The sequence below is a fragment of the Phocoena phocoena genome, chromosome 17 (genome assembly GCF_963924675.1).
Source record: "Phocoena phocoena chromosome 17, mPhoPho1.1, whole genome shotgun sequence".
In the NCBI taxonomy this organism is placed as follows: Eukaryota; Metazoa; Chordata; class Mammalia; order Artiodactyla; family Phocoenidae; genus Phocoena; species Phocoena phocoena.
Genome location: NC_089235.1, coordinates 72,376,858 through 72,391,768, shown reverse-complemented (window position 1 = coordinate 72,391,768; position 14,911 = coordinate 72,376,858). Strand labels below are relative to the sequence as shown.

General features: G+C 42.0%; 1 protein-coding gene across 1 annotated transcript in view; it reads left to right on the top strand.

Moving 5' to 3' along the window:
- Nucleotides 1-14,911, top strand: part of DNAAF11 (dynein axonemal assembly factor 11) — an 81,174-nt gene that overhangs the window by 2,571 nt on the left and 63,692 nt on the right. The window contains exons 2-3 of the mRNA XM_065895410.1: nucleotides 9,040-9,207; nucleotides 13,397-13,474. Coding sequence (XP_065751482.1) covers nucleotides 9,040-9,207; nucleotides 13,397-13,474 — 246 coding nt within the window. The remainder of the gene's footprint in view (nucleotides 1-9,039; nucleotides 9,208-13,396; nucleotides 13,475-14,911) is intronic.

Genomic DNA, 14,911 nt, shown 5'->3' with positions numbered 1-14,911 from the left:
TAGTAATTTGTTTAACTTTGTTCTTAACTTAATGACTTTATTTGACAATAGCTTTAAGGCTGGAACAGCTATTTCCTTTCTGTAATTATTCATTGATGTAACTGAAAGAGGAATGCTTAGACAAATATTCTGTACCTTAAGAAAATTAAAATACTTTGTTATATTCATTTAAGTTTATATGAGTGGTCATAGTGAAATTGCTCAGTGCACTTGAAAATTTAACAATTTAAACATGTGCATAATTCTTCTTAACCAGTCCTTCTTTGAGAGCATACCACCCCCCTGCTGAATGCTTTACATGCATAGGGCACTTAATCCTCCCAATAACTGTCTGAAATAAGTACCATAGAAACTCTCTTGAGACAGGTCATTGGAAACACTTGGTTAAAGTGCTAAGTCATAAAAATGATACATTTTAGGGCTTCTTTCTACAGCTATAATAGAGTAACTGGTATTGGACTTAACCTTCCACTGTAGACAACTATGAAATTGGGCAGGAACAACAAGTAGGACATAACCATGCTCCTTGAGAGAAGGGAAATGCAGAAGTCATACCCCACTGTCACCTCAGCTTTCTTTGTAGAAGCACTTTCCTACTTGCAGTAAAGAAGATAGAATTCAAGCAAAGTAGCGGTCTTGCAGAGCTAAGGCAGAAATTAGCCTTCTGAGCTGCAGAAGTTGCTGTAATTTATGGGGTAGGATACAGAGAAGGAGGTACAGTATGGAATGGGGGAGGGAAGAAGACTTCATGGGGACGTTTACTATAGGATTTAGGCAAGGGCTGGGTGAACATGTGTAGCAAAGACTTGGAGAGACCTGAAAGAGATCACCTACTGTGGGGCAGAGTATGGAATGGATATGCCAGAGATCAGGCAGTCCTGGAAGACACAGGAGTCCTGGCCCATCCGGAGTTAAAAGACCTTGCTGAGCCCTTTAAGTATTCATTTGAGACCCCCAAGAAAACCATACCTTAGCAGTAAGTACTGGGCCCTGGAGTAATGGCCATGCTCTAGGGCTAAGTTCAAAACTAAAATAGATCCACTCTAACAAAAAATACAGTCAAGCCTAACAGGGAAAAAAGTTTCTGTCAGTACTTTCACTGCCTGCCAGAATAAAGTTCTACTCCTTTTAAAGGACAGTGATATAATCTAGACTTTCTACAGTGCTTCAATAGAAGAATATAATGACCAGCCTGCAATTAAAAATTGCTAGACACAAGGAGCAGAAACATGTGGCCATGATCAAGAACAGAAGCAGTTAATAAAAACAGATCCCAAGATGATAGAGGTGCTGAAATTAGCACACAAAGACTTTAAAGCGGTGTGTTAGTTTCCTACAGCTGCCATAACAAATTACTACAAATTTAGAAGCTTACAGTTCTGCAGGTCACAAGTCTGATACAGAGTCCCTATATCAGACTCCTGTAGATGCTCTTGTAGATTTTCACCCTACCTGAAATCAGGGTGTCAGTGAGACTGTGTTCCTTTCTGGAGGCTCTAGGGGAGGAGCATTTTCTTGTTTGAGTTGTTGGCAGAATTTGGTTCCTTACAGTAATAGGACTGAGATCCTCATTTCATTGTTGGTTCTCAGCTTAAGGCCATTTCAAGATTCTAGAGGCTACCCATGTTCCTTGGCTTGTGGCTCCCTTACTTCATCTTTAGAGCCAGCAATGGTGGGTTGAATCCTTCTCATTCTCTGAATCTCTTTTTCTTCTTCTTCCGTCTCAATCTCTGACGTGGCCAGGAGAGTCTCTCTGATTTTAAGGCTGTGTGTGATTAGATTGGGTCTACCTGGAGAATCTAGGGTACTCTCCCCATCTTAAGGTCCTTACCCTTAATCACATTTGCAAAGTCCCTTTGCCCTTTTGCCAGGCAAGGTAACATATTCCCAGGTTCTGGAAATTAGGGCGTAGGCAATAAATAACCTGAGGTTCCACCTTAAGATACTAGAAAAAGATTACAAATTAAACCAGAAATAAATAGAAACCTGGAATAGTACAAGAGCTAAAATCAATGTAGTAGAAAACATAAGGTAAGACAATAGGAAACAAAATAGACAAACGGTAGTAAACAAAATTAATGAAAATTTTATTCTTATCCTATGACCCAGCTATTTTACTCCTAGATATTACCAAAGAAAAATGAAAACCTTTGTCCACTCAAACTTATGTATGATTTGTTTTCGTATGATTGTTTTAAGAGTTCTTTATATATTCTACATATAAGTCCTTTATAGAATATATGATTTGCAAATATTTTCTCTCCATCTATGGCTTATATTTTCATTCTCTTAACTGTTTTTCAAAGAGCAGAAGTTTAAAAATTTGAAGTCCAACTTATCAACTTGTTCTTTTATAGATTTTGCTTTTCGTGCCATCCAAGAAATCTTTACCTAACCCCAGTTCACATAGACTTTCCTCTTACGTTTTTGTTTCCCTAATTTTAAGTTTTACGTTATTCTGTCATCCATTTAACTCAGTTTTTTAATAAGACACCATTGTAAATGATGTTGGTATGTAGAAATATAATTGACTTTTGCATTATAGATCTTATATCCTGCAAACTTGCTAAACTCTGCTATGAGTTCTACCAGCTTTTGATGTAGATTTTGTTGGATATTCTCCACAGACAATCATGCCGTCTGCAAAGAGAGATAATTCTACTTCTTCCTTTCCTATCTGGATGCCTTTTATTTCTTTTTCTTGCGTTATTGCTAGAATCTGGCTAGAACCTTTAGTACAATGTTGAGGTGGTGAGAACAGCTATCCTTGCCTTTTCCCTGATCTCGGGAAAAGCATTCAGTCTTTGTCCATTAAGTAGGATGGTAGCTGCAGGTCTCTTGTGAGATGCCCTTTATCAAGTTGGGTCAGTTTCCTTCTCTTACTAGCTTGCTGCAAGTGTTTCTGTTTGTTTGTTTGCTTATAATCAGGTTTTTACTGATCAGTCTGGCAAGAAATTCACCAATTTCATTTTCTTAAAGTATTTTTATTGATTTTTCTCTGTTGTTTTTCTGTTTTCCATTTCATTGATTTCTGCTATAGCCTCTATTATTTACTTCCTTATGCTTACTTTGGGTTTAATTTGTTTTTTTAGTTTCTCAAAGAAGAAACTGATATTTGGGACCCTTCTTCTTTCTTGCTATCGGCATTTAGTGCTATAAATTTCTTCCAAGTTATGTTTTAGCTGCATCCCACAGATTTTGATATGCTCGTTTTTTTCATGTTGTATTCTGTTCAAAATACTTCCTCCTTTTGAGTTCCCAATGACAATTTTTTTTAAAAAAGCATCACTTTCTTATATTTTGTCTTAATCTTTAGTTATCTTAGGCTGGAGGGTAAATCCTGTGCCTGTGACTCCATCGTGTCTGGAACCTGAAGGCTCTGCTACTCTAATGATTTAATGATTAGATTAAATCATTAATGATTTAATGATTTTCCTTGTCCTGGTTCTCTGCCCTCTGCTTTCAGGGATAAAACCTCTTTATATGCTATCAGTGTAGTACTGTGGTTTTCACACCTAGCTTTTAATGCTCAGTTGTCACTCTCAGCCTTACCTTGTCAATTGTGTTTAGTGGCAGCCACCCAATACAGCTGTCCTTAAAGTTACAGTTTCCCCCATATTTCCCTAATGCCTGATGTGTCACACTTACCAGTGTGTTCCCTTCCATTAATATCCCATTTGCTATAGATTGAATGTTTGTTTCCCACCAAAATTCATATGGTGAGATCTTAACACTCGAGGTGATGGTATTAGGAGGCGGGGCCTTTGGGAGATAATTAGGTCATGAGCACAAAACCCTCATATTGGGATTATTGCCCTTATGAAAGAGGCGCCAGAGATCTCGCTCATACCCTTCACCATGGGAGGTTACTATCAACGGGGAACAAATATTCAATGTTCCATGTTAGCTAACGCCTGCTTTTGTGTACCACTTCCGGTATCCCCAGGAAGCAGACTTTTAGATGGAGGCTAGTGTGCAGGAGGTTTATTAGGGAGTGTCATTGGAGTGGGTAGGGAAAAAAGCAAGAGAGGGAGGTAGGGCTGGGATGCATCTTAACAAAGGCCTTAGCCAACCAACCTGGAAATCGGAAGGAGCTCTGAACTTGGAACGGACCTCTGCGTTTTCCCAAGTTGGAGTGAGAGGGTTGGGCCCTTTTAGCCCCACATCAGTTGATCACTGGATATGGACTTTCCTGGGAAGGGGCATGACCTTGGTTGAGATGTTTCTTCAGCTGGGGTGACTTCACGGTGGGCAGCTGAGGGCTGCCTTCTGGCAGAACTCCCAGCAGCAGGAAGTAATCCTTCAGGCCTGAAGGGGGGAACTGGGCACAGTAGCACGTACCATAGCCTGTGGTGCCCTTTCCTCATTTGTTTATCTGGCAAATATCTACTCATATTTCAAGATCCAGCCCGGACTTCTTCTCCATGATGCTTCGCTTGGCCTTCTTCTTGTCACTCAGTAGCATGGATCACTCCCTCCTTTGTACTCACTGTACTTTCTGTATTCTTCTGTCCTTGCCCCTACACCCTGTCTGTGTTTGTAACAGCGCACTCTGCATGAGTGCCTCTAACAGTGTCATGGGATCAGGGTGTAGAGTATGGCCACCAACACTCATGATAACCGTGAGTCAGTAAGAAAAGGCAGGGCAGATGAGTAATCCTGTTGCTTAGAATGCCCATGGAAAACAATAAGAGGAAAAAGTTCAGATGCTACAGGATGAAATCTTCACCTATTTGTAACCCCTTCATTTATGTTAAATCTGTTTCATATATGTATCCACTAGATCTTTCAAGAAATTCTGCAGAATCTGCCCGAAACATATATTACTGATTTTATTCTAATCCAGCAAGAAAGAGAGGGTTGTTTACAGAACATGATATAAAACCTGAAGGATGAACACTAAATTGTTGGCTTTGGGAGTTTCTAGAACCTCGTTCAATACACTGAAATCTCTTTCATAGTAAACACAACATGACAACCTCTAGTATTCCAGAAAATTCTCCTCTTGCCCTTTTCCCCCCCTACCCTACAAAGTCATTTTATTGAAACTCCCTCAAGTTACTGAGAACCCAGCCATATTAAGGAATTGAAAAGAAGCCTAGGGTAGCTCATCAGTTTTGGTTAAAACTTTGGAATCCACAGCAGAATTCTTTTAGGGAGATAAGTACGAATCTGTGGTTCCAATTGTTAGTACCGGTCATCAAGCGCCTCATTCACATGTCGGTCATGACCTTGTACAGGTGAGACACTTCTCAGAGTCCATCTGAATCCTGTATTTTGCTGTTTGAATTTTTCCAAAATGAGGAAGTGAAAGTGTATTTCATATAGTAAGTACCTTGGCACGTTCTTCTATACCATGTGATAGGCACTGTAGTGCCATCTGTCTTGAAATGGTCTTATGACGACATATTAATGCGTCCAAAGCCTTTTGAAGTCCCTAGAGTGCTGTCCTGTAAATGCAGTGCTGTATTATTTAGAGTAGGACTCTCTAAAGGCGAACAGTGCTCCTTGGAGTTAAAGAATGTTTGGTCTAAGTTGCATAGTACGTAAAACAACAAAATGTTTTCCCATTTCAAAGTCTGAAACACTATAACCTCCATACACCACGTAGGTATTCTGACACGTTTCTTCTTGGGGACCCTGGTTTTTGCACAGATGTTTGCCGTCACAGGTGAGGCAGTATTGTGTAACAGCGGTTTCCTGAGTTACACAATATGTAAGTATGAAAACAATGTGCCACACAGCAGTTTGCTTAACATAGAAGAGTTCAGAAAAGGGCTGCTGGGAAATTCCAGACCTTCACAGTTCTCCCTTCCTCTGTGATTCTCTTGATTTTCATTTAATCGATCCTCCTTGTGCGTAACTGTTGCTGTTGGGCAGACTTCCCTGTTGTGCTGAGTGAATCTGAGCCCCTCCTCTCCCACGTGTGTGTGTGTGTGTGTGTGTAAATTTGTTATTTATGCCAACTCCCCCACCTTTCCCCACCCCTTTCCACTAATAGTGATTTTTATCATCTTAATTCTCATGATTAGGAGATATGGATCAACATAATTCCTTCCTAATATCTACATGCCTCTGAAAGGAAGGATTTGACAATTGCATGCAACTGATCAAATTCATGCACATAATAGCATAATAAAAAGAATTTCTTAAATTTTAAGAAAGGTGTAGCCAGAGAACATAGGAAGGACGTTTGGCACCATTGAGAACTTAGTCAACAGTTGGAGGGACCAGCAAGTCTCCAGGGTTAGGTAACTCAGAAAAGTCTTCAAGTCTGTAGACCTGGAGGAACCTGTGGTACCTTTTGTGTCCCCGAGAGCCAGGAGGCCCCACGTGGCCTGTGCAGATGCTTCACGAGATGCCATCAGAATTCCCCTGCCCGCATTCGACTTCACTGTACCTGTGAGGCTGACAGCTCTGTGGGGTTGAAGTTAGACTGTGTCTTCAAGCTGGGTACCCAGCTAAGCCTTCAGCTGGGGCAGCTGGGGATTGGGGGCAGGAATATGAGTGGAGGCCCATGTATCAAGTTATACATCAAACTGCTAAATAAAATGCATCTTCCTTCCTTGACAAGTACACCTTCGTAACAACCCAGAAGGCTACATTCAATATAAGTTTCTCAAACTCCTTGGGTTCTGTGCCAGCACGTGGTGGCTTGTGGAAAGCCAGCTCCTTCGTCCGTACCTCCCTCCTCTTCCCATCCCTGGCTCTATCCTGGTCCCTCATGCCCACGTATGAGGGTAGATACTGCAGCCAACACATCCAAGCCATCCACATTCGCAGAAAACAGCTGCTCCTTGGACACCCCTGGGTGTAGGGATGTGTGCCTGACGGTGCAGCCTGCCTTCAGGAAGGAACCTGGAGAAGCATCCAGCGTAGGACTTGGAGGCAGGCTTGGGGCCCCTTCGGCAGAGGCTTCCAGTGTTCTCCATCTGCGGCACGGTCTGGAGGAGAGAGCATGGGCTCTGGAAGGGCCCGTCCTCCTGGCCCATAGACCCCACCTCTAATGGCAGCGAGGCCTCCAAAGTCCAATCCCTGCTCCATGGATTTGTGTCATTTAAGTCACACATACACTGTTAGTCATTGAGGGTCTGTCTTCATCACAGTGGTGCATCACTTCCACATTTCATTAAGTTAGATGAAATAACATTGGTTGTGCCATCCCAACCCCTTAACCCGTGTTGCATCCTTGCTAAGAGAATTCTTGGAGATAAAACTTCAGAGGCGGGTAATGTAATTGACTCTACACAGCAGCTTTGATGTATCCTCAACTTGGCTGTACCCATTTATTCATTGTCAGTTGATTTAAGCTGTTAGAACCAACTTTGGTGGTGGGAGTTCTGGAGAGTAGTTTTAATTCGCTTCTCTTGCAAGTTTGGTTTTCAGAAAGTTTATTGTTTTTCTTTTCCTTGAATAGAGCAGTCTGTTCAAGCCAGCTTGCCTAATAGCAGCAGCATCCAGAGACGGCAGAGTGCAGCAGGCAGTAGGGATCCCAGCGAGCCAGGGCTGGTGGGACTGCCCCATTAGCCTTCTAACACCTCTTTGGCCTGCCCCCTCCCCAGGACCTAGTTTGCAGCCATCTTTGCTGTTAGTGGAGCCACAAAAGCTTAGAGCGGCAGGAGCATTCCCCATGTATGGTATTTTAATCTCTTAACCTCTGCGTTTCCCTTGTCTTTCTTCCAAAGAACTGTCACCGCAAGCAGCCCCATCTCCTACCACTGGAAGTAGCAGAGGGTTCAGCTAACTGCACACAAATGATGGAGTTCGTACATGGTTTCACATTGTTCAAAAAAGGCAAACTTCACTTTTAAGGATGTGGCGCAGAAGTGGGGCAGCTGAAGGTGCTGTGAAGAACTTTGTCTCCGCTAGAGAAGCTTGCGCATTTAGGAAGCTTGAGAAATTTTGAGAGGCCCTTATTTGCTCACTTTTGGGGCAGTGGAGCATAGTGGTTCAGAGCACGTGGTCAGGTGCCAGATCCCTACACTTAAAACCTCGCTCTAGCACTTACTAGCGAGACCTTGGGCAAGTTATTTAAACTGTCTGTGCCTCAGTTCCTCATTTGAAAAAGGTAAATAGTCGTCGTACATACTCACATGTTAATACATGCATAGCATTTAGGACAGTGCTTGGCACCTTGTAAATGGCAGTAAATGAATCTTTATTATCTTGTAGGATGGACATGGGATATTTCCACATTCCACCTAAAATGTGAGGGTTCAGACGGATTAATAATTTTTAATAGCACTGGAAAATACAAGTTTTCTCCATTGTCATTACCTCCTTGATTTTAGTACATATTACAAGGAGGGTGCGTGTCCTGTTCTTGGCCCTCACTGTGGACCAGATGTTGTCTCCAGTACCTTGGTGCTACCATCATCTTATGGTCCTGGCCTGTGGCATCAGACCAGCCCACTGCTACTCATCCCTCTTGTCAGGGGGTGAGGACTCTTGCAACCCCTCCTCCTGCGAGCAGCTTCTTTCATGCCTCCTGGAAACGGACCAAGTGCTTTATAAGATTGCAGTGCAAAATCTGGGGTGTTCCTCTCCTGTCTCTTCCACTCGAGTTAAATAAATACCAGTTGAATGAATGAATGAGTGAGTGAACCTTTCCTTATTGAATGGCTGTGGCTGTTGAATGGAGATGCTTTCATATTTCTGCCCTCTGTCAGCCCAACCGAACCTCTCCGGAGCAGGTTCCTCTGTCTTGGATTACTTAGTGGGTCTCATCCAGTTCAACGTGATACCACCTCAAGATTCCACGTTCTCAGGGTCATTACCTATTAACTTGGTCTCCATCCATACAGCGAAATGCGTGTAGATCCCAGTGTAAGAAAGACAAAGTGTATCATCACATCTTTCTTCTGAGTCACCCTGGAATCACAAAAACGCCCAGCAGGAGGAAGCACTCCTCTGATCTCTGTCCCTTTGAAAATGACTTGGGCCTGGAGAATTCACATCTAACTGCAAGGAAAAACCAATGCATTAATAACTTAATATTAACGGGGATGGAGGTATAATATGTAACAAATTTTCTTTCAGTCACGGAAGATCTTATTAGACGGAATGCCGAGCACAATGACTGTATAATTTTTTCCCTGGAGGAACTCTCCTTGCATCAGCAAGAAATAGAAAGACTAGAACATATTGACAGGTGGTGCCGGGATTTAAAAATCCTCTATCTTCAAAATAATCTCATTGGAAAAATTGGTAAGTCTTCAGGACTTTGTCCTTATGGTTTCTTTAACATTTTGAATGGGAGAATGTTGGCAAATGCAATGTTATTCTTAGAGGAAGAAAAAGAATTACATGGAGGAATAGACACAGCCATCTCTCAGTAGCTGTGTATGGAACCCTTCCCTGAACCTTTTCGTGCCTTTTCCATCTCCTTGCCCTGGGCACCTCCACCAAGGAATTGGGAGGACCAGTTGATGGCTGGGAGCACATTAGTTGATGTAGTCATTTAAAACCTGATTTTTAAAAAGTTTAAAAGAGAGGCAGATATAATCCAGGCGTTTGTCATGGTTTTACAGCATCACTCTGTGAACCTGAAAGGATTCTGTGAGAGCTGAGTAAATCCTTGTCAGATCCCAGCCTGTGATAACTAGGTCTGCTGTACGTATTGAGTATGTACATGTGCAAGGCATTGTGCTCAGTATTGGATATCGAGAGGGCTCCACAATTACACCCCTGCCTACTGCTCCAGTATGGAATGAAATGAGAGGTAAAAACAGGAGTCAGGAGGATGGAGATCCAAAAATCAGCATTATAACCGATAAAAACTCTTTGGAGAGTGTGGCTTAGACTTGCAGCCAAGTGAGATTCCTAATATGCCCCCAGAATTAAGCCTACCCACCACCCACTTACATGCAGAACTGGACAATGCAGGCTTCCCCTACCCACGCAGGCCCCCTGCTTTATGGCGGGAGCGGGTCGAGACTGTGTGCCCTCTGCCGGCGGGGAGATCCCAGACCCAGGAGAAAGGGTGGGATTGGGCATGCCCAGTTTCTTCTCCCAGTTCACCCATGAGGTAAGTGGGTCCTCCCCCTCCGATTGCCACCTCCTCCCCCGGGAAGAATGAGTTAAGGGGACAGAGAGAAGAGAGGCCTGTGGAGACACTGTAACAGGGGATCCTGCCACATGGAAGCAGGAGGAGTGACCCGCAAACCTCAGAAAAGCTACAGTGTAGTTTAGTGGTAAGAGCAGGTGCAGGCCCTAATGTCAGGTAGACCCAGGTTTGAACCCTGCCTCTGCAAAAAACTAAGTCAGTCAACTTAGTCCCTCTGTGCCTTAGTCTTGCCATCTGTAAAATGGGAACAACATCTAACACACAGACATGATATTAGAGCTACGTGGAACGACGTGCTTAGCTTTATGCCTGCTCATGAGAAAATAACTGCTCTGCTATTAATATCGTCCCTTGCCCAGGGGCCCCAGGCCAGCCCCGCGGAGATAGAAGCAGAGGGGAGAACCACACAGAGTTGGCGGAAAAGGGATGGAGTCAGGGTTGATGAGGCAGAGTGAGTGCCAGCCCCTGTGGGTTCTGACACTACAGCCCAGAGGTCGGCTCGTAAGATTATACTTTAACTCTCCACGGTCACAAGCGGCGGTTCTCAACAGGGCCACTTGGCAATGTCTAGAGACATATCTGGTTGTTGCTGTGTGTGTGTGTGTGTGTGTGTGTGTGTGTGTGTGTGTGTGTGTGTGGAGGCCAGGGACATGCTAACAGTCCCAGGACCTCTCCCCCGCCGCCTCCAAGAAAGAATTACCTGGCCCCGAATGATAGTATTGCTGAGGCTGAGAAACTCTGCTGATGTAGTTGCCTCCAGCTTAGTGGGTAATTGAAAATTGGCTCTAGGGATACAAAAAGTCTGGAATTTGCATCATTTTTCAAGGTTTATTAAAATTCTTTCTTTTCCTTCAGATAATTATTTTTGGCATCTTGTACTTTACCAGAAATGAGAAACTCTGGCGCATTGTTCAATTAAAAAGGCTGTTATAGAAAACCACTAGCTTTTATGCATGAGAGCATTAAAGAGTTGTCCTAACTGTGCAGCTCTAAAAGAGTGCCCCGAATTTTCATCTCCACAGCTGGGCCCATCACAATTACTAATTAGTAGCATAGTATTTCAGTCCTTTTCAGAGCTGTGAGAAAGCTTAAATTTTTGCTTCCAAAGTATTCTTAAATTAAACACGCTTTTAAATCCTAATAATGGGATTTTTCAGTGCTACTCCACCCATAGGCACTTAGGCGCTTTTTTAGCAAGTAAAACTGTTTCTCTAGGATCCAGACTCGCTCTTGGGCCACGGAGGTAGAAGTTTGCAAAACACCTGCCTTTCCTGAAGCTGTGTTCCTCACTGGGAGATCCAGGTGGGCTGTGGAGCCAGGCTTTGTTTAGTGGGGCTCCAGGTGTCAGCTGAGGACTGTCCGGGGTCTGTGAAAATGGGGCTTGGGCCTCACCCCAGACTTACTGGCTCAGAGCCTCAGGGGGTGGGCTCCCGGAAGCTGCATTGGTAACAGCTTCCCGATGAGCCCCAAGATGAACGCCTTAGAGCGGCTTGAACTGGGGGATGGGTTTGGTCCAGTACAAGTTTGTAGGTCTGGTTATAGAAGTTGGTGAGAACTCCTCCCAGGCTGGTTTGGCCGAGAATGCAGACTCCCTTCCTGCTGCCCAAGAAGCTCTGCATATTTTTACTTATAGAGCTTTGTTTTTTCCTGACCAGTTTGACCCATTGTTCTCGATTTAATTTAATTTAATTTAGGAAACCCTTACAAAACAAATCTTAACTTTTTTTCTACCAGATGACTCTTTTCGCATTTACAGCGTTATACGTAAAACGAAAGTGGAGAAGGAAAGGTATTTTATCATGCGCTGGCAATTTTAACAATAATAACTTTATGTATATTTGTTCGGATATGTACTAGACACTGTATTATAATCTTGGGCACATGGAGCTCTACAAGTCTATGACTGTCAGATGCTCAGATATTGCCTAGAGGAACTCTTGTAAACATCAGTATTACTTAGAATAATATTGCTGAGAGAAACTTTAGTAATTTATTCCACAATCCTCATTTAAAAAATGAGTAAACTGAGGCTCGGAGAGGTAAACTGTTATTCTCAGGAATTCTGTGGAAAGAAATACATGATATTTTATAAATTTTAGTTGAAATATTAGTAGTGATAAGGGTGACGGTTATAAATCATCATGTTTGACCGTCATAATATCCCTGAAAAATGGTCCAGAGGAAGCATTATTTAAGTCAGCCTGCCCCAAATGCACATTTCTTAGCAGGGTTTTCTACATTCATGTCATCTTAGCAAGGACTCTTCTTTTAAAGTGTAGTGTAGTGATTTAGTGCCAAGCTCTGGACTCAGATTTCCTGGCTCGACCACTTAACCTTGAGCAAGTGGATTTATTCTCTGCACCTTGGTATTCTCATTTGCATAAGGGAGACGACAGCAGTTTTAACCTCATAGGATTGTTATGAAGATTAAATGAGATAATACGCAGAATGCTTAGAAAATTGTATGGCATGTAATAAGCACTCAGTAATGTAAGCTATGGTATCATTTACTGTTTTTAAAGGGCCCTACCCTTCAGCGATTCCTTGACTTATTTATGCTTTTGCCTTGCCTATATGGCCTTTCATATTTATTAGAAACAATAATCCTGTATCAAGATGATTTTGGCTTCACGTAAAGGAAAACACAACTCAGGATGGCTTAGCAGTGAGGAAATCTAGCATCTAACCCAACTATAAGTCTAGAGATAGGCCAGTCTCCAGGGTTGATTGATTCCTTCTCTCTGCCCCACCAGTCACAGTGGGCTTCATCCTACAGCTGGTTTCCTCAGGTTTGCAAGATGACTATGAGTACCAGTAAAGATAGTATTTCCTTCCTTTTTAACATCCAGTAGGAGAAAGAGACAGGAAATCCGCAAGCATGAAATACAGATCATTCCTCCTTATCTGATTGGGAGTACTTGGTGTGCACACCTTCTCCTGCATCACACAATCGCCAGGAGACTGCCACAGGCTGGTTGACTTAAGCCTGGGCTCCTGAGCTGTCACTAGCCAGGGACATGGGATTGCCATGTGCTGGGCCAGCTTGGTTAAGCCTAACCCCCCTGGAGTTGGAGCTGGGTAGCGACATGAGCAGAAATGGGCTGGTTCCATTAGGAAGGACAGAGGGAGAAATGGATGCTGCGTGGGCAACCAACAATGTCTGAAGTACAACCCCTAATCTACCTACTTTCTGAGGTACAGATTTGAAAAAGCAACATGGTTTTGACAACCATAATGATCCTTAGATTCTCATTACCATTTTCATAATAGATTACATAAAAATGTCTTTTATCTTGAAGGTTAATTAATTCCATTCTTCGTATATTTCAGAAAATGTTAGCAAACTCAAGAAACTTGAATATTTGAATTTAGCTTTAAACAACATTGAAAAAATTGAAAATTTGGAAGGTAAGCGTTTTCTTCTTATAATTTATTGTTAATTAAACTTAGGCTTCAACAGTATTGCTTAAACAATAGGTAGACTTTTCAAATTAACATTTTTTTTTTTTTTTTTTTTTTTTTTTTTTTTTTTTTTTTGCGCTATGCGGGCCTCTCACTGCTGTGGCCTCTCCCGTTGCGGAGCACAGGGTCCGGACGCACAGGCTCAGCAGCCATGGGTCACGGGCCAGCCACTCCGCGGCATGTGGGATCTTCCCAGACTAGGGCACGAACCCGCGTCCCCTGCATCGGCAGGCGGACTCTCAACCACTGCGCCACCAGGGAAGCCCTCAAATTAACATTTTACATAAGTCTTATGTTTGTCAATTCTTGTTGTAAAAAGTCAAACGATAACAAGATACACAAATTCAAAAATGTAAGTCTACTTCACCCCTTCCTAACCCAGTTTCCTTCCCAGAGGCAGTGGTATTAACGCTTTGGTGTATAGAAGGTGGTTTTGTTACATTTTGCTTTGTATCAGTGGGATCATACTATGAATATTGTTTTCAAAATGAATTTCTTCCATAAAATTACCTTGTTCCTCTGATCCAGGAAGGATGGGGAAGACTGTCTAATGGAATGATTGTAGACTGAGTTATCCAGCTATTGTTCTGCAGATGGACAATTGGGTAGTTTCTACATTTTGCTATAATAAGCATGGCTGCAATGAGCATCCTAATACGTTTCACTCTGTGTACACGTGTAAATATTTTTCTAGGATAGATACTTAGCAGTGGAATTCCTGGGTTTAAATACGCATATTTTGGAAAATATTGCCAATTTGTTCTCCGAAAAGGTTGTATTGATATATACTTGTACCTATGGTCCACGTGAATACCTATTTTCCCCCAACTTCACTAGCGCTTTCTATAAGCAATCTTTTTCTAAAGATTAGAAGACATTGTTCTCTAGTAATTTTTAAAATTTGCTCCTCACTTATTATTACTGATCTTCCATATAACCTTTCAGATGTTTATTGAATATTTATATTTTTTCTTACATGAATAACTACTTCATATCTTTTGGCCATTTTTCTACTCATTTTTCTTCATGTGCTCTTATGCATTCCAGATACTAATACCTTGTTATATATGTTATAAATCTTTTCTCTTGAGTGTACTACTTTTATTTCAGTCATGATGCTGGTATTGTTCAGAAGTCTTACTTCTGAAATGAATATACTCCAATTTATCAATCTTTTTCTTTATGGATTCTTTATGGTTTCTGGATACAAATATAGTCCATATAAGTTCTAATTTTAATAATTTTATTCTTTACATTTAATCTCTCTAATGTGCTTCAAATTTAACATGTAAATGTTCCTGAATGGAAATATTTGGACAATTTAGTATTTTGAAAATTGAAATATAATTTACGTATTATAAACGTACATACACCATTTTAAAA